Source organism: Mytilus galloprovincialis, chromosome 1, assembly GCF_965363235.1.
Source record: "Mytilus galloprovincialis chromosome 1, xbMytGall1.hap1.1, whole genome shotgun sequence".
Lineage (NCBI taxonomy): Eukaryota > Metazoa > Mollusca > Bivalvia > Mytilida > Mytilidae > Mytilus > Mytilus galloprovincialis.
Window position 1 is genome coordinate 28117786 of NC_134838.1, and position 26233 is coordinate 28144018.

At 36.1% G+C, this 26233-nt stretch overlaps 1 protein-coding gene across 5 annotated transcripts in view; it reads left to right on the forward strand.

The window, feature by feature from the left end:
* The first annotated feature begins 6941 nt into the window (after positions 1 to 6941).
* The window catches only part of LOC143070914 (uncharacterized), a 34019-nt gene continuing 14727 nt past the window's right edge, over positions 6942 to 26233 (forward strand). For 4 of the 5 annotated variants that reach the window (XM_076245015.1, XM_076245023.1, XM_076245037.1 and 1 more), the window contains exons 1-7: positions 6942 to 7053; positions 14202 to 14252; positions 14670 to 14750; positions 18528 to 18620; positions 22561 to 22668; positions 25630 to 25694; positions 26093 to 26132. In XM_076245015.1, coding sequence (XP_076101130.1) covers positions 22644 to 22668; positions 25630 to 25694; positions 26093 to 26132 — 130 coding nt within the window. In that variant the 5' untranslated portion in view covers positions 6942 to 7053; positions 14202 to 14252; positions 14670 to 14750; positions 18528 to 18620; positions 22561 to 22643. The remainder of the gene's footprint in view (positions 7054 to 14201; positions 14253 to 14669; positions 14751 to 18527; positions 18621 to 22560; positions 22669 to 25629; positions 25695 to 26092; positions 26133 to 26233) is intronic. The other variant, XM_076245031.1, reaches the window with a different exon arrangement.

Genomic DNA, 26233 nt, shown 5'->3' on the forward strand with positions numbered 1-26233 from the left:
CTAACAGCTCCTTTCGGGTCGTACAATATTTCTGCTGTTCTGGGGTTAGGGTAAAGCTAGCATAGGACGTGGCCCGTTCCTGTCCCCCCTGGACCTGCAATAATTCTGCCCCAATAGCCTTGTCGGAAGCATCCGTGTCTAAGATAAAAGGATCAGTGGCATTGGGTAATGACAGAACAGGGGCTGACACCATGGCTTCTCTGAGTCTATCGAAAGACTGTTGTTGCTCGTTTCCCCAGAAATAGGGGCGTTTTCCAGTTAAGGCTTGAAGGGGTAAGGCTATATTAGTATAGTCTTTTATAAAGGCCCTGTGATAGTTTGCGAATCCCAAAAACCGTTCTACTTCCTTTGAGTTCCGGGGTTTTGGCCAGTTTTTTACATCTTTTACATATCCCGGCCCAATTTCCATCCCTTCGGGACCTACCACCCTCCCTAAAAATTCTACCTTTTTCCTAAATAAATCGCACTTCCTGGGTTTTAGTTTGAGCCCGTACGTCCTAAACCTTTCAAATACCACCCTCAGGTTTGCCAAGTGGTCCCCAAAATTCCTTCCCAAGACTAATATGTCATCCAAAAAAGCCAACACTACCCGCCATGTTAACCCCCGGAGTACAAGGCTTATGACTTGGGCGTATGTGGCTGGGGCATTGCATAGCCCGAAAGCCATGCGTGCAAACTCAAACAGCCCATATTTGGTGATAAAAGCCGTTTTTGGCCGGTCCTCCTCTTTTATTTTGACTTGCCAATACGCCGAATTGGCATCCAACTTGGAGTACCACACATTTCCTGCTAGGGTGTCTAGGCACTCTTCTACTAAGGGGAGTGCAAAGATTTGGCGGGAACAGGCCCCATTGACCCTCCTATAGTCCACGCACCACCTAACGCTACCATCCCTTTTCCGTATGAGGACTGGGGCAGAAGCCCACTCCGATACGGATGGCTGAATTACCCCAGATTGTAACATTTTTTCCAAATGAGCCTCCTCTTCTTGGGCAAAACCTAAGGGTTTAATGGGGGGGTGATTCCCGGTGTCAATGCCATGTTCCAAGGCCGTGAAATGGCCCAGGTCTAAGTCACTGCTAGCAAAGACATCCTGAAATTCCTGTAACAGGGAACACAAGGTCTCCTCCTCCCCCTTAGACAAATCCTCACAGGACCTAGTGAACATCTCTTGTAAGTGTTGGGGCAACAATTTTTCCTTAACATCTCCAGCAACCCCCATCTTGCACACTTTAGGGCCCGGGGGTTCCCCCATGTCGACTTCCTGAGCTTGGGCTAGTAGATCCCCTTTTGAGATCACCAGAGGACTATCGGTGAGGTTTATCAGACACAACACCGGATCTTGACCTACATCATGTAAGGTTCTGGGTATGAGCAAACAGCCCTCAGCCTTTGCCTCAATGATGTATTCTCGACCCATGGGTTTGGCCAACACTCCCATGACTCTTTGAACTGAATTGGCTGGGACTGTATGATTCTTTCCCGCCCGTACCTCAGTTGTTTGGGGCAATGAACTGGCCTGACCCCATGACATTTGGATGACCTCCCCGTGAATGGACAATTGATTCCTATGCAAGTCAAGCGATATGCCCTGCTTCCTTAAGAAGTCTATTCCCAAAAGCATCTGATCTCCAATTGGTGCTACATATATGTCCCATGTGAATTCTTGGTTCCCCAACTTAATATAAAAAGGCCCAGCAACAAACCCATTCATTTGTAGGCCCTTTCCTGCAGTGTTCATTACCACTTCCTTAAGAATAGGAGGTGGCTCCTTTAAACCTTTGTACATTTCCTCGGATATTAGGGTAACCTGAGCTGCTGTGTCTACAACAGCAGCGACCTTGTGACCCTGGACTACCACAGGCACCCGATACATAGTACCCCCCGTTAACTGACTTATGGTTATCATTTCTCTTTCCCCCTCTGTCACCAAGTCCCCCTCCCCATCACTGGTTGAGCTATCACACAGTGTTTGTTCCCCTTCCTCCCCCGACTCTTCGTCTTGTGACCCCGATTCAGACATGTCAGGGACTATGAGACTGATGGGTTCCCTCTTAGGCCCCTCTATTGGTTTTGCTGTTTGAGCTATGTCTTTCTCCTTGGTGGACGTGGGGTCTGGTGGGACGGGAGGTAGTGATTTAATGACCCCTAGTTCCTCGGGATGGGACGGTTCCTCTAGGCATTCCTGCACAAGTGGGGAAATTATTTCCTCCGGTATCATTTCTATTTGACTGATAGTACCCTCCTTAGTTAAGTAAGGTGGGTTATGGCTTATCACGAGGTCCTTTATACTCCGTGGTTTAGGGGCCAGACTCAGACCTCTTGAGTCGACCCGTTGGAGTTTAACGGACCCTTGTTGTCCTGAAAGGTTACCTTTTTTCCCCCAGGTCGAGGAGAATTAGACCTTTGAAACTTTGGGCATTCCCTTTTAAAGTGGCCTGCCTCCCCACAATGGAAACAACCACCATTACCGGCACGAGGAGAGGGGCTTCTGGATGGGGGCCTAGCATTATTGCGGACAGCAAAAGATAGCTTTTGTATTTCAGACATGATATTGCCCAGAGTCCCACTTACCTCCCCCTTGAAGGCATGAAATTGGTCCTTCAAATCCTGGACATCTTTAGGAGAATGTTCTTTGGGGATAATTTTGGAAGGGGCATTATTGGAGACTGGTCCTGATGTGGAACATACAGTATAGTGATCCCCACCCCTGCCTCTGATCTCAGGACTTACACTTTTTACTTCTTTTCGGGCACTACGGCCATATATGGCTTGGTGGTTATGTTGGTGCCAACGAATTTTATCCACTGCCTCCTCAATACTCTTTGGTTTGGCATTGGAGGCCAACATTCCCCCCTCCTTATCTGAGGCCCCCTGACACAATCTCATGATGGCTTGCTGGTACATGTGATCTTCAGGAAGGTGACGGAAGGCTTTTGTGGCGAGGGATTGGACCCTGTCGGCCCAGTCCTCTAAGGTTTCATCCCCACCCTGCCTGGCAATGTTAAATTGGACTTGGGCTGTTTCGGGCAACTCATTAAACCCAAATCGTTTGGCCAACTTACTCACCAAGTCTTCATAAGACAAGTCATGCCTTCTTTCCATGAGCAAGGCATAAAACTCACTGGGTTTCCCATCAAGGGACCAGCACAATTGATCCTTGCACTCCCCTGAAGACCACCCACTAACCTGGCATAATCGGGAAAATTTGGCATAGAAAGCCTGCCAATTAGTTTTCCCATCATACTTTAAGCTCTTTTGTAGGATGGGAGGTCTAACCCCCATAGACCCCCTCTGTCTTTGGTTATCTGACCCTCCCATGTTCCCCTGTTGGTCATATGCATCCCGACGAGAGCTTCTCTGGTCCCCATATCCCCGTCTGGGTTCCCCTGACCCTGTGGGGTACCCCATGCTACTGGCGTGCCTTGATGTCGGAGCCTCGCTCTCCGGCTGGGCATCTCTGAGCCTTGGACCCTCATTATCAATATACTGGTTTTGAAAACCCCCTCTTCCCCTTCCTGTATCTCCGGCATTGTTATATCTAGACCGAGGTGTTTCCTCTTCATACTTGTAATCTCTTGGACCCCCATAAGCACCCATGGGCCTGTCCCATCGGTCCTGGTGGGTCCCCATGTCTTCCCTGAAACCCCGGTTAAGTTCCCCACCATCTTGGAAATTGATGTGTTGGGATGGAGATGTGGACACGGACTCCCTGGCTCTGGGTGTTTCTACTGATTGACTGGAATACTCCGTTTGCCCCCTACCCCTGGCCTGTATGAGGCTATCAATCCTTTGCACCTTCTCCTGATGCCCTATCTCCTCTTTGCAAAATTTATTAGACCCCCTGTTGGGTGGCAGGGAGGTACTAAAATCCATAGATTCTAGAGCTGCCTCAGTTATTCTCATATAAGGAACCTCCCGTAGGTCCTCCAACTCCAGAATTCCTTTATCCTCCCTCAATTCCCAAATTTTTGCGGCAATTTTAGCCCCTACCCCTGGAATTGATAACAATTCCTCAAAAGTGGCAGAGTTTATGTGGACTCTAGCCATGGTTACACTTGAATGGGAACACAATAAATAAACAATAAACAATTTAGGATTAAATTAGGGCTTAGGCAAGGGTATCTACTGAAAAGGGGTGTTTATACTATCAAACTGTTTTGTATGGTTTTACAACAACAACTTTTTAACTGGGGATCAAGCTTATAAGTTGACCCTAGAGGTATGTATGTAAAGGGCAAGTGTATGTGTGTGGGTTGTTTAAATTGACACTTACAATTTCTTCTTTCTGTTTTGACAACTGGAAGATTTGCAATTTTGGGTTGCAAATGGAAGTTGAACTGCGTAGGTCAACTGAGTGCAATACGCGGCGGAAATGGATTGGGGTTTACAAAATTCCCTACAAGGGTTTTGCAGAACAAGTAAGGGGTTCACACTTGTTCCTACAAGGGCTCCGCAAACGGCCAAGTATGAAAAAATCCCTCAAAAATAACAAACGATGACTGAAACTTAACCACACAAGGTTCCCTTCCCGGTGCTTTAACTTTTCCCTCCCAATAAAACTAACCTAGCAAAGCTATGGTTAGCGAAAACTGAAAATAGGTGACCTGTCAGGGATCCCTAAAAATAAAATGGAGGTGCTGTTTTGGCCCCTTGAAATTTTCAATTTCGATGTAGAATTCGACTCCCCGAGTGAATTTGTTCGAAAACGAATGCTCGCAGCGCCAATGTAAGTTTCTCTAAACTTACCGTGGTTACTTGCAAGTACACTACGACGGTTATCTCTGATTTTCTCTGGGTCGGCTAGATCAGCACCTGTAGGTTGTTCTGGCTCTAGTTATCGACTGCCGGCAGATCCGAAACGAGGCTCTCTCGTCTTCCGGATCTGCCTCCAATGTGGAGCACCACCAATGACCCTGAGGTATCCAGGTGTAATGATAAGTCGTTATCCTAAGGCTATTTTTTTCTTATTTTTTCTGTACACTTAGCTTTCATTTTTTATTACCATGCATTGTCAAGCTTGGTAACTCATAATTATTTGTCAGTAACTAAATGTACAATGCTGTCCCATACTGAACCTTCTGACCTTGTTTGTTTACATTTAAATTTCAATGGCGTCAAAATCACGTGATGTCAATTCGTTCTACCCAATCAAATTGTTCTACTGTCAATTAGGGGATTTTCCAATCTACGGCAATTACGTTATTTCTTTGTGATATATTTCTTCAAAATAGTTTGCAATAATTTTGGGTTTTATTCAACAGGAAAACTCTTTTTTTGCCATCCCTTTTGACATCAATGGAATTCTGTATGAATATTTATCTACAGTCATGATGGTCAGAATATCGATCTTTTTATAATGAATAAAAAGAAAATTCTATGAAAAATAAATGTAAATTATTTTTCATTAACCTACTCTATATTCCTGTACAAAATTATGGCATAGGCATCGTTTTTTCAATTAGTTTTCCTTTCATTTTGGTTAGGCTTTTTTCGCGGGAAAATCGCGAAAGACGTAAGGAGCATGTCATTTTAAAATTCCTAAAAATACGATTTGCTTGACCTGTATTGCCTGCCACAAGATTGATGACGCTGAATGGAATGTACACAAAGCAATGGAGGCCGGAAGCGGGATTTTGTGAAGTTCTAGAATGTTTTTAGACATTCAGAAGTCGGGATTGAAACGGGCATTAGAAATTTGGCATTTTTTAGCAATAATTGAAAACAACAATGAAAACTTACCTTCAGAAATGTTTTTTTATTCAAAAGTGCAGAAAAAACGTATTCTACATTGTTTTTCTACGCCGGAAGTAGCGTAGTGACGTCAATGCGGAGTTTCCCCGTGTGTTAAGTTCAAACACAAATACCTAACGAACTGACAAGATGAACGATTTTAGACTACGGTAGGATACTACACTGGTTTGATTTGCTTTTCAAGGTAGTTGCCTTTACTGTCTGCAAAGAGTACAGGTGTTAGTTTCTTCTTTCCAGTTATTGGAGTGGTTGGCTGACGTAAGTATTTATTGAGTTTTGTTGTTGACATACCAGTTATCTTCACTTCTGGGAAAGGGGAAGGGGAGGGGGGACAGCGTTCTCTGCCAGACTTTACTCAAATTTAAATTTTAATTGAATTTACTAGAGAATAATTAGTTATACAGTATTTAATTATATTTTTACAATAAAATTTAGGAAACAATATAGGGGAAAAGAGTTTGCCCTTAAGTAAAAATGTTACCTTGACAGATATTAACCCGGTAGTTCTACCGGCCCGTAACAATGGATATCCGAAAAATCGGTTATTTACACAAATTTATGGTAATTTATGGAAATACTTATATCATAAGATGTATTTCAATTAATTTATATGTTTTTAAATAATGTGTGTTGTCACAATTGCTTTGTTTCTACTTATATCACAAAATTTTCTTCTCAGTTTCAAGATGTCGTCTTCTTGCTTCGACCTCGTTTTCACTTCTTCATAGCGTAGTAAAGAGGACGTAACCGCTGTTTCGGAGTTCGCCTGGGGTCCTGGCTAATCCTGTCAGTATACGACGCGCAGCTAGATTGGGCCGGATCCCAGGCTACAAAATAGTGATGTTTAGGCAGAAAGTAAACGATCAGAACCATTCATAATATATCAGTGTTACACAAGAAGTATTTGAAGCTAAATATCACCAAAACGTACCATTAAAAGGATCACTTTACTAGGCTTTCTTAATGAATATATACAAGGATTTTTTGTTCTATTCAAATTCACTATTCATTTTCTGAAATTAGCTTTTTCAGTGCCACTCTATGTTAGGACTGTCCTTAATCGATGATAAGTTTCATTTATGGATGGTGTTGTTTATTGCTTTTGAAAGTTAGAAAAAGTACTTGTTTGTACTATAAGTGTTTCGTTCAGGGCATTTTCTCACGAAGATCTGTCAGGTGAAAAATCATCTGGATACCACACTCGTTTGATGCGTTTGAGCTGAGATTAATCTCAGGTTTGAGCTATTGATTTTGCAATTTTTATTGGAGATCTGTATGGTTTTGATTAACTTTTCATCGGTGAGTACATGCAGAGTTATGATGCTTACCGATTAAGGGCGAAGATGTCCGTACATTTGACGTGGTATTTGAACGATCATTGGGCCTAAAATAAAATATTGTTTGTTTCCCCAATCCCGACCGACTCTGCAAAAACAGTGCTACTCATAAAATTTTATTTTCAAATTTAAGTAAAATATTATTTTATTCATTTCCGATTTTCAGGCATGCAGGATCGTCCAATGTTGTTCAAGCTTTTTGGAAAAAATAAAGTTATTTCCCTACCTTCCAACCCACACCTGGCTTGGCAGGGTCGGGATTGGGGAAACACACAATATATTTATTTAGGCCTTGTAAACCTAGCCTGGGGTCCTGGCTAATCCTGTCAGTATAGCCAGGCGTGTATCAATGTACTGCCTATCAATGATTGGTTAATACTAATTTTGTCCAAATGTTTGTTTTACATCTGTATCCAATCAATTCTTGTTTAACATCAATTAGTAAAAATTAGACTGTAATTATTTTTCTTTATGAATTGATGTATAGTGTTATCATATCTAATTAGTAGTATGATGATAATTAGTAAGCAGAAAAGGGTTAATTCTTATCAGCAATCGCCTGGTGAGAAAGTTAAGGTTCATCATAAGGAATTGAAAAATATGGCCGTGTTTACACCTCCAAAATTACTATGAGTACAAACAAACTGGTACATCCAGGAAAGTTTTAAGGCATGGCAGGAACTAGATATATAAAAGTTATATGAAGTCTACGTTTCAGAAAATTAAAAACTTACCTGGATTTTGATGTTCATTTTTTTCCAGTCTGCAGAAGGTAGCAAAATAAACAAACACCCGAGTTTCATTTGATACGGTCCACTCAGTTTAAACCTGTTAAATAACCTATTGTTTACAGGTGTCTATTGTCCATCTATTGTCCATTTAAATCAATACTACTCACAACATTGATTATATGAGGGGAGCTTCTCAATCGTTTTCACTACTTAGTTAATTTTTGCACCTTCTGCAGGAACGAAAAAAAATGGATAGCAAAATCTAGAAAAGTTTATAATTTTCTGAAACACAAAATGCATTTAAAATTTATATATCTAGTTCCTGCCATCCCTTAAAACTGTTGCAGGTGTATAGGTTAGTCTGTACTCAGAGTAAAATTTGGGGTGTAAATACGGCCATTTTAGCCAAAAGGTTATGATGAACCTTAAAAGTTTAAGGTTTCACATGTCCAAGGTGTCAATTGGATTCCAATTGTGCTGGTTTACATCAAACATCAAAATTTATGCAAATATTTATTCAGCTTCACTTTAGATTCAGAGTCAACTGGCACTAAATCGATCACATGGTATTTGTTCCCCACCTGGCCCTTACGACGCGCAGCTAGATTGGGCCGGATCCCAGGCTATTGTAAACCTTCCATAAGCTGAATTACACATACATGACATATCTAGATATAGGGCCCTTACATGAACGACTTGTTTGGGTCCATTCCCCCCGAGTCTGTTGAAACTGTGACTCATTTGATACTACACTGCTGACAACTCCGAAATATTAGGAACAAGATAGTTCTAGAAACAGTTGATGTACTTTAAAATAACCAGTCTTTGAATTTAATGAAATATTGGACAATAAAAATCTGCAAATAATTCTGGACATTACACCGGTAGCAACATCAAGGAAACTCTCTCCAGCCAGTGTAGCAAAAGTAGAACGCCTAACTAGATGCATGAGGCCAAATAAAAATATGTGTTGTTCCAGTAACCCAACCGACCCTGGTTAAAACCCCCCGACCCTAGAAATTTTTTTTCATTTCTTAAAAATAAATTTTCAAACGATCAAATTTTGAGGATTGTGAATTAAAATAATTAAATTCATAGATTTCTGTCATCTGAATTTCCATCACAAGTATCTGTTATGGCTAAAATGCAAGAATTCATAACAGAATGCAACAAAATTAACTAAAAAAATATCATGGCTGTTTATTTTACAACCACACACATGTAAAAATGTCAGACTTCCGGTTGGGGCGTGTATAATAAGGGAAACAATTTCGGTAAACACACGATTCTTTTCCGGATTTTGACATTAAAAAAAAAAAAAAAAAAAAATTGCTGACCTACCGACCCTATTTTTTAAAAGTATGTAACTGGAACCACACATATATTTTTATTTGGCCTGAGATACCAGTTACATAAAGCCCCTAATAAGATAGATCAAGATAGTATGCGGATGATAATTATAATAATAATGACTTTAAAAATTAAAGACACTAACTGCTTCCATAAAAGAAGAAACAAAATCTTTGTCACAAAATTCATGAAATTCTTATATATATAAACTGGTCAATTTTACAGAGCAAAAATAATGAACCTATTTTACCATATATTCATACTAGTCATGAGGGGGGATAGGAGGGGTCCTGATCTCGAAATCCTGGGCTTGAAAAAATGAAATCCCGAGATCCCGGGCTTAAAAACAAAAAATCCCGAGGTCCCGAAATTTGCAAAAAAGAATTCCCGGATCCCAAAAGGGTCAATCCTGAAATCCCGAGCTTAAAAACACCCGATCCCGGAGTCCCGATAAAGGTCCTATCCCCCCTCAGTCATGCTAGTGGTGACATCTATACTATTAAACGAGAAGACCTCATTTTGGGTGTCACTTCTCCTCTTTCCACAATAAATTAATCAACACGCCTCTGTGTCCTATAGGTATAGTACATAGTCGCATTTGTCATCTATTCTTATGATTATTCAGATTGAGTTATTTTGGGAGAAAAACGAGAAAAAAAGCATCCGGTTTGCGTTTTTCTGCGTTTTTCTGTATACTTTGAACATACATATACAAAGAATAAAGTGTATTTTCAGAATTCTATCTGCTATCATTTTCAAGTTTACTATCAACGGCGGTCACAGAGTTTATTAAATAGAGAGGATATGTATACTATATCAATGACCACCATGGACCGATTAGTAAACTTAGAATTGAAAGTAAATACACTATATTTATAAGTAATGAATTTTCATAATATACAGATAAGCGCTAAAAATATTCATGTGAACTTTTGATACCTTTTCTGAAATTCTCCAGTCATTAAATCTTTTACAAAAAAAAAAGAAGATGTGGTATGATTGCCATGTTGAGACAATTCTCCACAAGAGACCAATATGACACAGAAATTAACAACTATAGGTCACCATACGACCTTCAACAACGAGCAAAGCCCATACCGCATACTCAGCTTTAAAAGGCTCCGAACTGACAATATAAAACAATTGCAAACCAGAAAACTAGCGGTCTTATTTATGTACAAAAAATGAACGAAAAAGAAATATTTAAAACATAAACAAACGACAACCACTGAATTACAGTCTCCTTACTTAAATGTCCATAACATACTAAATGTATGTTCATATTGAAATTGATAGAAAACCAAAAATTGGGAATTTGGAAATAAAGGAGGAGGGATGAAAAAACGCATTTTCCTGTCCCCAATAAGCTATGACTTATGATACTTTTGCTGAAATTCTCCAGTCATTCAATATTTTACAAAATTCTTCCAACAACACTTTACATACTGTAAACTACGCTCTGAATGCCCGCGATTTCGCGGGTGTGTTCTAGTTTTATTAAAGTGTGCGATCTTATATTGAAAATATTTTAAATTATACAGCTAACAGAATTTTAAGTAATACTTGAATTACATAACAGAATAATAAACACAAAGGACCTTAGAAGAAATGAATATAACTTTTAGATAATACTTTATAATACAGCTTAAAGCCTTTTTATTCATGAGAAAGAGGCACTCATTCTTTTATCTTTTAACTGTGAAACAAAAGCAAATATATATATGGAATAATGTTTTTGATATTTTAAAGAAATGAGTCATACTAACTTTTAAAGCATACATACAGTCAGGGGTACTACTTGTACATGTAACATATAGGTGCCTGGCAGTTTGATATGGGGTCATGGTGGTTGACCAGCGGTCATAAGATGACCATGACATATCCAGGTGGAACTGGCCAGAGGATTTCCGAGTAGATGTCTCGGGGTTGTACAGGTGGTGGACCTGTGAGTTGCTCGGATGGATTGTACGCAGCCCGAAAAAAGAAAAAGGGGAAGAGTGTTGTAGACCTGGAGATATAAAGGTAGTCTAACTAGTTGAGTTAGGGAAGATCTTCTTTGCCTCAATTGGTTAGAGAGCTGCCTTTAGATCCCCAGATTGAGGGTTCGAATCCCGATGGTACCATCCATGGATTTTCTCATCAGTAATTACCGTACTTGCGTTATAATTTTTAATAGTGATAAGATCGATAAAATTTTCCCATCCTCCCTTTTTATATTGTTATACACTAACCATGACAACTAAATGTTAATATATGTACAATGATAACTACACGTACACAGAACACTAACCATTAAAACTACATGTTAACACTACACGTACAATGTAGTCACTACCATGACTACACATGCTACATGTACAAAAACAATGTTAACATATGTACAATGATAACTTCATGTAAACGGTACACTAACTATGACAACAACATCTAACACATGTACAATGATAACTACATGTACAAAGAAAACTTACCTTGACAACTACATGTGAACATATGAGCAACGATAAATACATGTACACAGTTAAAATTTTTTTAAACATATTTATCATGTTTATTTATAGAGATTTGGATTGGGAAACAAGTTTTGCAACTTATATTAATCCCTCTCCACTTTGCGGGTGTGAGTGCTGCCTTTTAGCGGCATAAGCTGTTTTTTTTTTTTAGAAATCTACAAGGACATATGGCTCTCTCTTAACAAGGATCAGCCATTTATTGTCCCCTTCCAACAGACTATTATCGTGTTCTCAAGACCATACTCGCAAATGGTGTCAAGGGAGAGCCGAAAATTTAGTCTGCAATTTATTTACCATGCAACTTCATGTATTAACAACATATGTGCAATGATAACTACATTTATACTGCAATCACCTATTTTACTATACAGATAAAGCTATACGTATAAACGTTAGCTTTATATGTCAATGACCTCAACTAACCTATAAGCCCTGCCTACTTACCGGAACTACTGTATTTCATCAACAACGTCACGTCACAACCATGACAACGTGTAGTAACAATGGTCAAACTTTTATGAATTTAAACTTGTGATGTCTACAAATTGGTAATTTATATACCAAGTGTATCAAATGTTATTAATTAAGTTCATTTTCCCTTTCTTATTCCTTAAAATTTCAATGTCTTACCGCCTTGACTACGCTCATAGGGAAATACCCTAAAAATACCCTAAAATGGTACCCCAAGAGGGTAGAACCTCGCATTTTCCCCGTTTCTAAGCCTCATACAAATAAATTTTATATTTCAAAACACTATACGTATATGGTCTAAGTACACAGTACACTAACCTTCTTGTACAACACCGCTTGTCTGCTTTTGTGATATATTTTTAAATTTTGATTAATTCCTTGTAAATTAGCGTATGCGCAAATTGTAGTTTGACCAAACATGGCAGAATAATCAGAAATGATGGTGTCCACCAAACAGCAGAAAACCTTGAAAACTACATATGTACAATGATAACTACATGTACACAGTACACTTACTATGAAAACTACATGAAAACATATGTACAATGATAACTAAATGTACAGGGTACACTAACCACGACAACAACATGTAAACATATGTACAATTATAGCTACATGTGCAAAGTACACTTACCTTGACAACTACATGTAAATATATGTGCAATGATAACTACATGTACACTAACCATGACAACTACATGTAAAAATATGTGCAAGGATACCTACATGCACACACTATACTCACCATGACAACTATATGTATACATATGTGCAATGATAACTACATCTAACTATGACAACTACATGTAAATATATGTACAATGATAACTACATGTACACAGTACACTTACCATGACAACTATATGTATACATATGTGCAATGATAACTACATCTAACTATGACAACTACATGTAAATATATGTACAATGATAACTACATGTACACAGTACACTAACCATGACAACTATATGTAAACATATGAACAATGATAACTACATGTACACAGTACACTAACCATGACAACTATATAAAAATGAGAATGGAAATGGGGAATGTGTCAAAGAGACAACAACCCGACCATAGAAAAAACAACAGCAGAAGGTCACCAACAGGTCTTCAATGTAGCGAGAAATTATACATATGTACAATGATAACTACATAAACACAGTATACTAACCATGACAACTACATATTAATAGTACACTAACAATGATAACTTTATCAGGGTTCTCACTAAGGTGAGTCCATAATTCCTGGACTCATTGAAATCTGTCTGGACGTACTATTTTCACTAATTGTGAGTCCAAAGATGCATCAAATATGTTCCATGAGTTGACTACACATCATGCACATATCTTCATTTTATAGCATAAGTTTAAAGTAGTCTGAATATAATATGTTGCTCTATCATTTATTACAATGAAGGTCATGGAGACTAAAATAATAAACTATATTGCACTAAAATATACCTTGGCAAAAATGATGAGTCCTGAACTTGCCTTTAAAGATTATTAGAGGGACCGAATGTACATGTATGCTGCAAACTAACCATGAAATGAAGGATGCAATGCACAGTACCATAAAGCCAAAGATTTTGATTCTTGTTGAATGGTTTTATAGTTCAAATTAAAATCACAAAAATACTGAACTCGGAGGAAAATTCTAAACAGAAAGTCCCTAATAAAATGGCAAAATCAAAGCATAAAACACATCATATGAATTGACAATAACTGTCATATTTCAGTCTTCACGACGAACTTTTAAATCTACAGGCCTGCAGCTCAATTTTTGAAAATTTTTAGTTAGATTCTGTTGGCCTGTAGATATGATTTTTAAAGGCCCGAGAGCAATTTTACTAGTCTGGGCTGCCTGGGCATTTTCAAATGTAAGTTTGAGGAATCATATTATTTTTTGTTTTATAGAAAGCTGAATAAAACTAAAAATTAGTTCAGTTATCAGGTTAAACTTTTTATGTATTTTGAATTCTATATTTTCCTCTAACCAGATGGATTTGTGAATTTTAAACTCTTGTAATTTTTTTCAGGAATCTGGTAATAAAAAGAGTGAAGAAAGATGGGAGAAGATAGAGAAAGTTGTAAGGATCATTAATGTGAAAATTTACATTTTACTTTATTTTGAACATCTATGTCATGTGTATGTAGCAATTGCCACTGGTTTATTTCAGATTTTGTTTAAACTTCTTTTAAATGCCATGGTGAGTATAGTGTGTACAATGTTTGAAATTGTAAAATCGCATGCATGACACAAGTGAAATTATTTGTTTATTTGTGGACAACTTTAACATGTTTAACATATGAAAATTTAAAGCCTTGAGAGAACTACAAATGTGGTCATGAAAACAAATTAAGATTACAGTAGGAATCGAGTTTGAACTTATAAATGCTAAATTAATGATGAGTATAGTGTATTTAAATGATATGGTTTATAATGAGCTATCTACTGTATATATATTTCATCCTTGAAATACTTAATAATACAATAATCATTGTAGCTGGTTAAAATGGCAGAAGATGGTGAAATTGCTGTTGCCATCTAAGGTTTAACAGCAAAACAAAGTGCATTGACTTTTCAGGTATTGATGTTTTAATTTATAAAGTATAATTAAATTATTGAATTATATGATATAGATGGTTTTAAAAAATATCCGTAACACTTAATAGAAACACCAACACTATATGTGCATCTACTAATTACAAAGATATTTAAAGTATTCCTATAATTTTGTGCATAACAAACACATAAATGTAGAGATAAGTTAGCGTAATTTTATTTTATTTTAGTCTGGAATAAGAACAGTTTAAAGTGAAACTCTGTTGATAAGTCATTTATATTAAATATGCATTTTTATGTCAGATATATAACTTGAATATTTATTCAAATCGTAAAAACTAATAGTTTTGTAATTTCTGTTTTTTTTTTAGCCATTTTAATATAAAAATAGAGTCGTTATTTGTGTTTAGCTCACCTGGCCTAAAAGGCCAAGTGAGCTTTTCTCATCACTTGGCGTCCGGCGTCCAGCGTCGTCCGGCGTCGTCGTTAACTTTTACAAAAATCTTCTCCTCTGAAACTACTGGGCCAAATTAAACCAAACTTGGCCACAATTATCATTGGGGTATCTATTTAAAAAAATGTGTCCGGTGACCCAGCCAACCATCCAAGATGGCCGCCATGGCTAAAAATAGAACATAGGGGTAAAATGCAGTTTTTGGCTTATAACTTAAAAACCAAAGCATTTAGAGCAAATCTGACTGAGGTAGAATTGTTAAACAGGTGAAGATCTATCTGCTCTGAAATTTTCAGATGAATCAGATATTCCGTTGTTGGGTTGCTGCCCCTGAATTAGTAATTTTAAGGAAATTTTGCTGTTTTTATGCCCCACCTACGATAGTAGAGGGGCATTATGTTTTCTGGTCTGTGCGTCTGTTTGTCCGTCCGTTTGTTTGTTCGTTCGTCTACCCGCTTCAGGTTAAAGTTTTTGGTCAAGGTAGTTTTTGATGAAGTTGAAGTCCCAATCAACTTGAAACTTAGTACACATGTTCCTTATGATATGATCTTTCTAATTTTAAAGCCAAATTAAACTTTTGACCCCAATTTCACGGTCCACTGAACATAGAAAATGAAAGTGCATGTTTCAGGTTAAAGTTTTTGGTCAAGGTAGTGTTTGATGAAGTTGAAGTCCAATCAACTTGAAACTTAGTAGACATGTTCCCTATGATATTATCTTTCTAATTTTAATGCCTAATTATATTTTTTATCCAATTTCACGGTCCATTGAACATGGAAAATGATAGTGCGAGTGGGGCATCCGTGTACTTTGGACACATTCTTGTTGGTTATTATCTTGAATATTATTATAGATAAAGATAAACAGTAAACAGCAATAATGTTCAGCAAAGTAAGATTTACAAATAAGTCAACATGACCGAAATGGTCAGTTGACCCCTTCAGGAGTTATTGCCCTTTATAGTCAATTTTTAACCATTTTTCGTAAATCTTAGTAATATTTTACAAAAATCTTCTCCTCTGAAACTACTTGGCCAAATTAATCCAAACTTGGCCACAATCATCTTTTGGGTTAGTAGTTTTAAAAATGTGTCCGGTGACCCGGCCATCAAACCAAGATGGCCACCATGGCTAAAAATAGAACATGGGGTAAAATACAGTTTTTGGCTTATAACTCAAAACCCAAAGCATGTAGAGCAAATCTGACATGGGGTAAAATTGTTTTAGGTCAAGATCTATCTGCCCTGAAATTTTCAGATGAATCGGACAACCCGTTGTTGGGTTGCTGGCCCTGAATTAGTAATTTTAAGGAAATTTTGCTCTTTTTGGTTATTATCTTGAATATTATTATAGATAGAGATAAACTATAAACAGCAATAATGTTCAGCAAAGTAAGATTTACAAATAAGTCAACATGACTGAAATGGTCAGTTGACCCCTTTAGGAGTTATTGCCCTTTATAGTCAATTTTTAACCATTTTTCGTAAATCTTAGTAATCTTTTACAAAAATCTTCTCCTCTGAAACTACTTGGCCAAATTAATCCAAACTTGGCCACAATCATCTTTTGGGTTAGTAGTTTTAAAAATGTGTCCGGTGACCCGGCCATCCAACCAAGATGGCCGCCATGGCTAAAAATAGAACATGGGGTAAAATGCAGTTTTTGGCTTATAACTCAAAACCCAAAGCATGTAGAGCAAATCTGACATGGAGTAAAATTGTTTTATGTCAAGATCTATCTGCCCTGAAATTTTCAGATGAATCGGACAACCCGTTGTTGGGTTGCTGGCCCTGAATTAGTAATTTTAAGGAAATTTTGCTCTTTTTGGTTATTATCTTGAATATTATTATAGATAGAGATAAACTATAAACAGCAATAATGTTCAGCAAAGTAAGATTTACAAATAAGTCAACATGACTGAAATGGTCAGTTGACCCCTTTAGGAGTTATTGCCCTTTATAGTCAATTTTCACCATTTTTCGTAAATCTTAGTAATCTTTTACAAAAATCTTCTCCTCTGAAACTACTTGGCCAAATTAATCCAAACTTGGCCACAATCATCTTTTGGGTTAGTAGTTTTAAAAATGTGTCCGGTGACCCGGCCATCCAACCAAGATGGCTGCCATGGCTAAAAATAGAACATGGGGTAAAATGCAGTTTTTGGCTTATAACTCAAAACCCAAAGCATTTAGAGCAAATCTGACATGGGGTAAAATTGTTTATCAGGTCAACATGTATCTGCTCTGAAATTTTTAGATGAATTGGACAACCCGTTGTTGGGTTGCTGACCCTGAATTGTTAGTTTTAAGGAAATTTTGCTGTTTTTGGTCATTATCTTGAATATTATTATAGATAGAGATAAACAGTAAACAGCAATAATGTTCAGCAAAGTAAGATTTACAAATAAGTCAACATGACCGAAATGGTCAGTTGACCCCTTTTGGAGTTATTGCCCTTTATAGTCAATTTTTAACCATTTTTCGTAAATCTTAGTAATATTTTACAAAAATCTTCTCCTCTGAAACTACTGGGCCAAATTAATCCAAACTTGGCCACAATCATCTTTTGGGTTAGTAGTTTTAAAAATGTGTCCGGTGACCCGGCCATCCAACCAAGATGGCCGCCATGGCTAAAAATAGAACATGGGGTAAAATGCAGTTTTTGGCTTATAACTCAAAACCCAAAGCATTTAGAGCAAATCTGACATGGGGTAAAATTGTTTATCAGGTCAACATTTATCTGCTCTGAAATTTTTAGATGAATTGGACAACCCATTGTTGGGTTGCTGACCCTGAATTGTTAGTTTTAAGGAAATTTTGCTGTTTTTCGTCATTATCTTGAATATTATTATTGATAGAGATAAACTGTAAACAACAATAATGTTCAGCAAAGTAAGATTTACAAATAAGTCAACATGACCGAAATGGTCAATTGACCCCCTTAGGAGTTATTGTTCTTTATAGTCAATTTTTAACAATTTTCATAAAATTTGTAAATTTTTACTAACATTTTCCACTGAAACTAATGGGCCAAGTTCATTATAGATAGAGATAATTTTAAGCAGCAAGAATGTTCAGTAAAGTAAGATGTACAAACACATCACCATCACCAAAACCCAATTTTGTCATGAATCCATCTGCTTCCTTTAATATTCACATAGACCAAGGTGAGTGACACAGGCTCTTTAGAGCCTCTAGTTTATATTAACTAGTGTATGTTCTCACTTCTATATTAAATGACAGTTGTTTTACAGATCTTAATGTTGAAATATATATTTACAGTATCCATATATGCTTTATATTTCTTGAAAATGTGCATCTACTTACTGCATAATTTTGTTTTATAGGACCGGATTTCATGATTGGTTTTGGTTAGAGGGTTGCTGATGACTTCATCAAGACAGCAATTGGAGACAGCCGAACCCTAGCTGAACCTCAAGGTTTTTTACAATTTTGATTTTAAAGTCTTATTAATTGTTTTAAAAGTTGATATGTTTGATAGTCAAGTTTTATGGCTGTTTCATGATATAGATTTGTTTTAGGGAGTGGGAGTGGGGGTAGATACACCACTTTTGAATTTACTTAGATAATTTTTTATTTCATAAGACTTAATCGTTTAATATCAGTCATGACAGTAATCCAACTGTTTTTAACTATATATGATTTAGAAATTGATTATGAAGAGTTTAGTCAACCAGTTTTTATTTTGTTGTTTTGGACTTTAAAAAGGTCTGGAATTCATTATTTGGGAAAATAGATCTCTTACAGTAATATTGTTTTACTTGGTTTTTTTTAGCATTACAGACATTAGATACAACCATGGAAGTAATATTTAAAAGGAATAACATCGAGTAATTAGCATGTATTAACATCCTGTAGAGCCCTGTACTAAAGTCATATGATTTTATCCAATTATAGTATCAGCCGTAAGACCCCTTTGGTTACTATCTGTGATACCGTGGTTGTAAAATGGCATCTGCAATTTCTTATCAGTCACATGATTTTATCGAGTCCGGTAATTTTAAAGTACCTGTGTGAAATCCGAGGTTTATTAATAAGAAGGTGGCGCTGTATCATATAAAACCTCTGCCTTCAGATGAAGTCGTATGATGTAAAAAAAACTTGAAAAACGGACGAGAATTGTTCAAACTACAGCAGTTTAACATGGAAAATTGTATTTAATTTAGCATATTTTTGCTTTTTACCATTTGTTTTAAACTATTCTAAAAGTATTTTCCGGTTAAAAGCGGATCCTGAGTTAAACAGATAAATACCGATGAATCGATCAGGTTTCACATGATGTTTAACAAAATAATGTAGGCAAATGTAGGCATAGATTTTTTTACTGTTGAAATGTGCAAAGTTAATCGAGACTGAATAAAAGAATATTTACTCTCAAGTATTCTAAATTTATGTATATGTCATAAATGTCATTGATTGCAATATTGAAACTGGACAACTAAAATGGGGTTAATATTTTCGTAAATATATATTATTGTGGAATGCTTGTATTAATATAATAAGCTATACAGCAAAAATTATAACAAACCGACGAAATGGGCTTGAATCTATCTGTCTTACGGTAAATTCATTTTTACACAAATTAGTTTATGTATCAAGAACTTAAATTGAAGGATAGAACCGTTTAGAATTGTGAATATTTTAATTGACTATAAATACACGAAGGATTTAGATTTTTCGTATTTAATAAAGGGGGTCCAAAGGTATTTTTTTTACAATCATCTTCTTAACTTACGGAAATGTTTTTTGAACTGTCTGTAAATATAAAAATTGAAATGACACAATCTTGTTCTCCAATTTCGTATGTGATAGCTGTCGGTTTAAACTATTATGATCAAACTAACCAAAAATAGGGAAAAATTGGACTAAAATAAAAATTGAACGAATGACTCTTTTCAGCAGCGTACATCAACGGAATGTAACGAATGGACTATTCGGGTTACTTCGCACGTATAAACGACAAAAACTTGTCTGTTCGTAGTTCTCTGTGAACACGAAAATGACCGATAAGTGTCAGTGATTTGATCGATCACATGCAGAGAATCAACTTCCATGCCAGATATTGAACCAATTAACAAGTTATTGAAAGATGGGCGGTAACGCAGATGAAACCTTTGAAGTGACGACGATGTTATTCCTTTCAATATTACTTCCATGATACAACCAACATTAATGCTCACAATATAAGAAAAATCATGACTGATATTGTTGATACTGATGGTATGTTTCTATCTTTTAGTTTAACATTTTCATGATTCATAAACTAATCTTAATTTTGTTGTAATTTTCATTTTGTATTTTATTCTCCTGCTTAAGGGGGATCACGGGTTTAAATCATTTTTAGCTCATCTGACCTGAAAGGTCAAGTGAGCTTTTCTTATCACTTGGCGTCCGTCGTCCGTCGTCAGTAAACTTTTACAAAAATCTTCTCCTCTGAAACTACTGGGCCAAATTTAACCAAACTTGGCCACAATCATCCTTGGGGTATCTAGTTTAAAAAATGTGTCCAATGACCTGGCCATCTAATCAAGATGGCCGTCATGGCTAAAAATAGAACACAGGGGTAAAATGTATATTTTGGCTTATATCTTTGAAACCAAAGCATTAAGAGCAAATCTGACAGGGTAAAATTGTTGATCAGGTCAAGATCTATCTGCACTGAAAATTTCAGACGAATCAGACAACCTGTTGTTGGGTTGCTGCCCCTGAATTGGTTATTTTAAGGAAATTTTGCAGTTTTTGGTTATTATTTTGAATACTATTATAGATAGAGATAAACTGTAAACAGCAATAATGTTCAGCAAAGTAAGACCTACAAATAAGTCAACATGACCAAAATTGTCAGTCAACCCCTTAAGGAGTTATTGCCTTTTTTAGTTAATTTTTAACAACTTTTCGTCATTTTTTGTAACTTGTACAAAAATCTTCTTCTCTGAAACTACTGGGCCAAATTTAACCAAACTTGGCCACAATTATCATTTTGGTATATAGATTAAAAAATGTGTCCGATGACCCCTCCTACCAAACAAAATGGCCGACGGCTAAAATTAGAACATAGTGGTAAAATGCAGTTTTTGCTTTATATCTTTGAAACTAAGACATTTAGGGCAAATCTTTCAAGATTTAAATGTCCATCAGAATAAGATCTATCCCCTCTCAAAATTTCAGATGAATCTGACAACCCGTTGTTGGGTTGCTGCCCTAAAATTGGTAATTTTAAGGAAATTTTGCAGTTTTTGGTTATTATCTTGAATACTATTATAGATAGAGATAAACTGTAAACAGCAATAATGTTCAGCAAAGTAAGATCTACAAATAAGTCAAACATGATCAAAATTATTAGAGGACCCCTTAAGGAGTTATTGCCCTTTATAGTCATTTTTGTAACTTGTACAAAAATCTTCTTTTCTATAACTATGGGCCAAATTTAACCAAACTTGGCCACAATCATTACTAGGGTATCTATTTAAAAAAAAGTGTCTAATGACCCCGCCTACCACCCAAGATGGCCGACATCAGTAAATACAGTAACAGGTGAGCGACAGGGTCTTGAGAGCCTCTAGTTTGTTTATAGGATTTCACTAATTTTTTTTACAAATAACTTTATCCTATACTTAAAAGAGAAATAAAATAAAAATATCTGCCTTTGAAAGAAGCATGCATATTTGTAACCAATAGGTACTTTTTTTCTGGTGAACTAATAAGAAAATAAAAGGGAATATAAAAATAAAAATGGTAAATAATGTTGTAGATTTTAATAGTATTTCTGAACTAAAAAATGAATATGAATATTTTTGTAATGTAATTTTATGGACGAATCTGTGATGTAAGCACAGGTACTTCAGGTATAGGTGTGATCTGGTGTATGCTAATATTTTAATGCTTATTTCATTTCATTTCACATATAACCCTTTTTCACTTTTATATACGTATCATATCACAAATTATGTTTTTCACATAATTCTATAATTATTTAATTTAACAGCAGTTTGTTTCTATTTTACATGTTATACAGCTGCAATGATGTTTTTATAAATACATTTATAAATACATTTATAAATACAGTTGAAATAAAATATCCCAAGCCTTTATCCAAACAAAATAAATGTATACTAATTTCAAAGTAAATTATGACAAGGACTTAGATATAGTGTGAATATGTTTATAATACATTTATACTATTTTTATGAATTCTTCCTTTGTACAAAAAAATTGTTTGTATTTGATTAGTTTTAAAACAATTTTTATTTATGTAAAGTTTAATCTGGTTTTGAGATCATCCTGATATACATCATGTACATGTAGCATTTGCCACTGCACATTAACCCCTATTCACTATCATTTTGTTCGTTTTAACAGTATATAAAAGAACTGGTGTTAAGAGAGGGTTTTGTGGGTACAGGAACCTAGCACCTGAATGGTACCCAGGAGAGGTAGAATTCATGTCCCCCAATGACAACACCACAGGTAAGTAAATATACAATTTTAAGAAACTAATTTAGATCTAATTTGAACTACTACAAGAACAATCAAATATATTGTATCTTATTTTGAACTGTATTTTTAGCTCACCTGGCCCAAAGGGCCAAGTGAGCTTTTCCCATCACTTGGCGTCCGTCGTCTGGCATCCGTCGTCTGTCGTCCGTCGTCGTCCGGCTTCGTTAACTTTTACAAAAATCTTCTCCTCTGAAACTACTGGGCCAAATTACACCAAACTTGGCCAAAATCATCATTGGGGTATCTAGTTTAAAAAATGTGTCCGGTGACGCGGCCAACCATCCAAGATGGCCGCCATGGCTAAAATAGAACATAGGGGTAAAATGCAGTTTTTGGCTTATAACTCAAAAACCAAAGCATTTAGAGCAAATCTGACAAGGGGTAAACTTGTGTAACAGGTCAAGATCTATCTGCCCTGAAATTTTCAGATAAATCGGATAACCTGTTGTTGGGTTGCTGCCCCTGAATTAGTAATTTTAAGGAAATTTTGCTGTTTTTGGTTATTATCTTGAATATTATTATAGATAGAGATAAACTGTAAACAGCAATAATGTTCAGCAAAGTAATATTTACAAATCAGTCAACATGACCGAAATGGTCAGTTGACCCCTTTAGGAGTTAGTGCCCTTTATAGTCAATTTTTAACCATTTTTCGTAAATCTTAGTAATCTTTTACAAAAATCTTCTCCTCTGAAACTACTTGGCCAAATCAATCCAAACGTGGCCACAACCATCTTTGGGGTATGTAGTTTGAAAAATGTGTCCAGTGACCCAGCCATCCGATCAAGATGGCCGCCATGGCTAAAAATAGAACTTTGGGTAAAATGCAGTTTTTGGCTTATAACTCAAAAACCAAAACATTTAGAGTAAATCTGACATGAGGTAAATTTGTTTATCAGGTCAAGATCTACCTGCCCTGAAATTTTCAGATGAATTGGACAACCCGTTGTTGGGTTGCTGCCCCAGAATAATTAATTTTAATGAAATTTTGCTGTTTTTATACCCCCGCTTTAAAAAAGGGGGGGTATACTGTTTTACCTCTGTCTGTCAGTCCGTCCGTCCGTCCGTCCATCAGTCCGTCCGTCAGTCCGTCCGTCAGTCAGTCAGTCCGTCCCATGAAACTTTCGTCACATTTTTCTCAGGAACTACACATCCACCCTTTCTGTAATTTGGTATCAACATTTATATATGTCAGCCACACCGTGTGATGCGTTTTCAGATTCATCACTTGACAACTTCCTGTTTACCGAACACTTGTCTGATTTTACACATGATAGCCAAGTTGAAAATTTTCGTCACATTTTTCTCAGGAACTACAATACAAGGATTTCTGAAATTTGGTTTCAGGATTTATATTAGTCAGCTATACCGTGTGATGCGTTTTCAGATTCATCACTCAACAACTTCCTGTTTACCGAACACTTGTATGATTTTACACATGATAGCCAAGTTGAAAATTTTCGTCACATTTTTCTCAGGAACTACAATACAAGGATTTCTGAAATTTGGTTTCAGGATTTATATAAGTCAGCTATACCGTGTGATGCGTTTTCAGATTCATCACTCGACTACTTCCTGTTTACCGAACACTTGTATGATTTTACACATGATAACCAAGTTAAAAATTTTCGTCACATTTTTCTCAGGAACTACAATACAAGGATTTCTGAAATTTGGTTTCAGGATTTTTATAAGTCAGCTATACCGTGTGATGCGTTTTCAGATTCATCACTCGACAACTTCCTGTTTACCGAACACTTGCATATTTTTACACTATTAATATTATCCACTTGCGGCGGGGGTATCATCAGTGAGCAGTAGATCGCAGTTTCACTTGTTGGTTATTATCTTGAATATTATTATAGATAGAGATAAACTGTAAACAGCAATAATGTTCAGCAAAAAAAAATTTACAAATAAGTCAACATGACCGAAATGGTCAGTTGACCCCTTTAGGAGTTATTGCCCTTAATAGTCAATTTTTAACCATTTTTCGTAAATCTTAGTAATCTTTTACATCTTCTCCTCTGAAACTACTTGGCCAAATTACACCAAACTTGGCCAAAATCATCATTGGGGTATCTTGTTTAAAAAATGTGTCCAGTGACCCGGCCAACCATCCAAGATGGCCGCCATGGCTAAAAATAGAACATAGGGGTAAAATGCAGTTTTGGGCTTATAACTCAAAAACCAAAGCATTTAGAGCAAATCTGACAAGGGGTAAAATTGTGTAACAGGTCAAGATCTATCTGCCTTGAAATTTTCAGATAAATCGGATAACCTGTTGTTGGGTTGCTGCCCCTGAATTAGTAATTTTAAGGAAATTTTGCTGTTTTTGGTTATTATCTTGAATATTGTTATAGATAGAGATATCTTGTAAACAGCAATAATGTTCAGCTAAATAAGATCTAGAAATAAGTCAACATGACCAAAATCGTCAGTTGACCCCTTAAGGAGTTGTTGCCCATTTTATTCAATTGTTAACAATTTTCACTAATTTGGTAAATTTTTGTAAATTTTTACAAAATATTTTTCACTGTATCTAAAGGTCCAAGTTTATTATAGATAGAGAAAATTCTAAGTACCAAGAATGTTCAGTAAAGTAAGATCTACAAACACATCACTATCAGCAAAACACAATTTTGTCATGAATCCATCTGTGTCCTTTGTTTAATATGCACATAGACCAAGGTGAGCGACACAGGCTCTTTAGAGCCTCTAGTTATTACCTGTCTTTAAGTTATCCTTTTTGTGTGCTAAAATTGATAATGTTTAGGAAATTATTGGAATTAAATTATCAAAAATATTATTTATAATGACATCTTCAATTTTAAAAACTTTAGTTACTTTTCATATATTTTTTTTAAGAACACAAATATAGAGTTGTGTTTATTATGTTTAATAGATAGCTATGAATTTGAACTTTTACAGGGAAAAGACTTCCAATAAAGGACTGCTGTGCAGTGGTGGAGGCTTATAAAATGTTTGTACAAACGGTGAGTGAGCTCTCCTTTTTTGTCTTGTCGGAAAAGCAAGACATAGAAAATCTACGTTTTGTCATTGTCATCAGCGAGGTCATCCACAAATATTCACTCTGTGGTTAAAGTTTTTGAAATTTTCTTACCTGACTTAGACAGAAGCTTGTTTCTGATCATAAGATAGTATCCAGAAGTAAATTTTGTAAAACAAAATCCTGTTTGTTGGTATTTTACTTAAAAAAGGTTTTTTCTCGATAGAAGATATAGATTTACCTAGTTAAATCTGATGATATACTTATAAATGACGTCAGAATTAGTAAGTAAAACTATTGTTATATTCTTTACATTAATCATTTACCATTGGAATCAGAGTAACAGTGTAGGTCAACAAATAATTATGATATAATTTTTTTTAGTGGATCTATAGAAGCAAAAATGACAAGGGCCATGTGCCAGGTAAGTATTGTTAAAATACTATCAAAACGATTGTTTTTTTTACATTAAATGCCATTTTATATTGGGTATGAAATCCCGATCAAATTTAGTTCAATAGTACA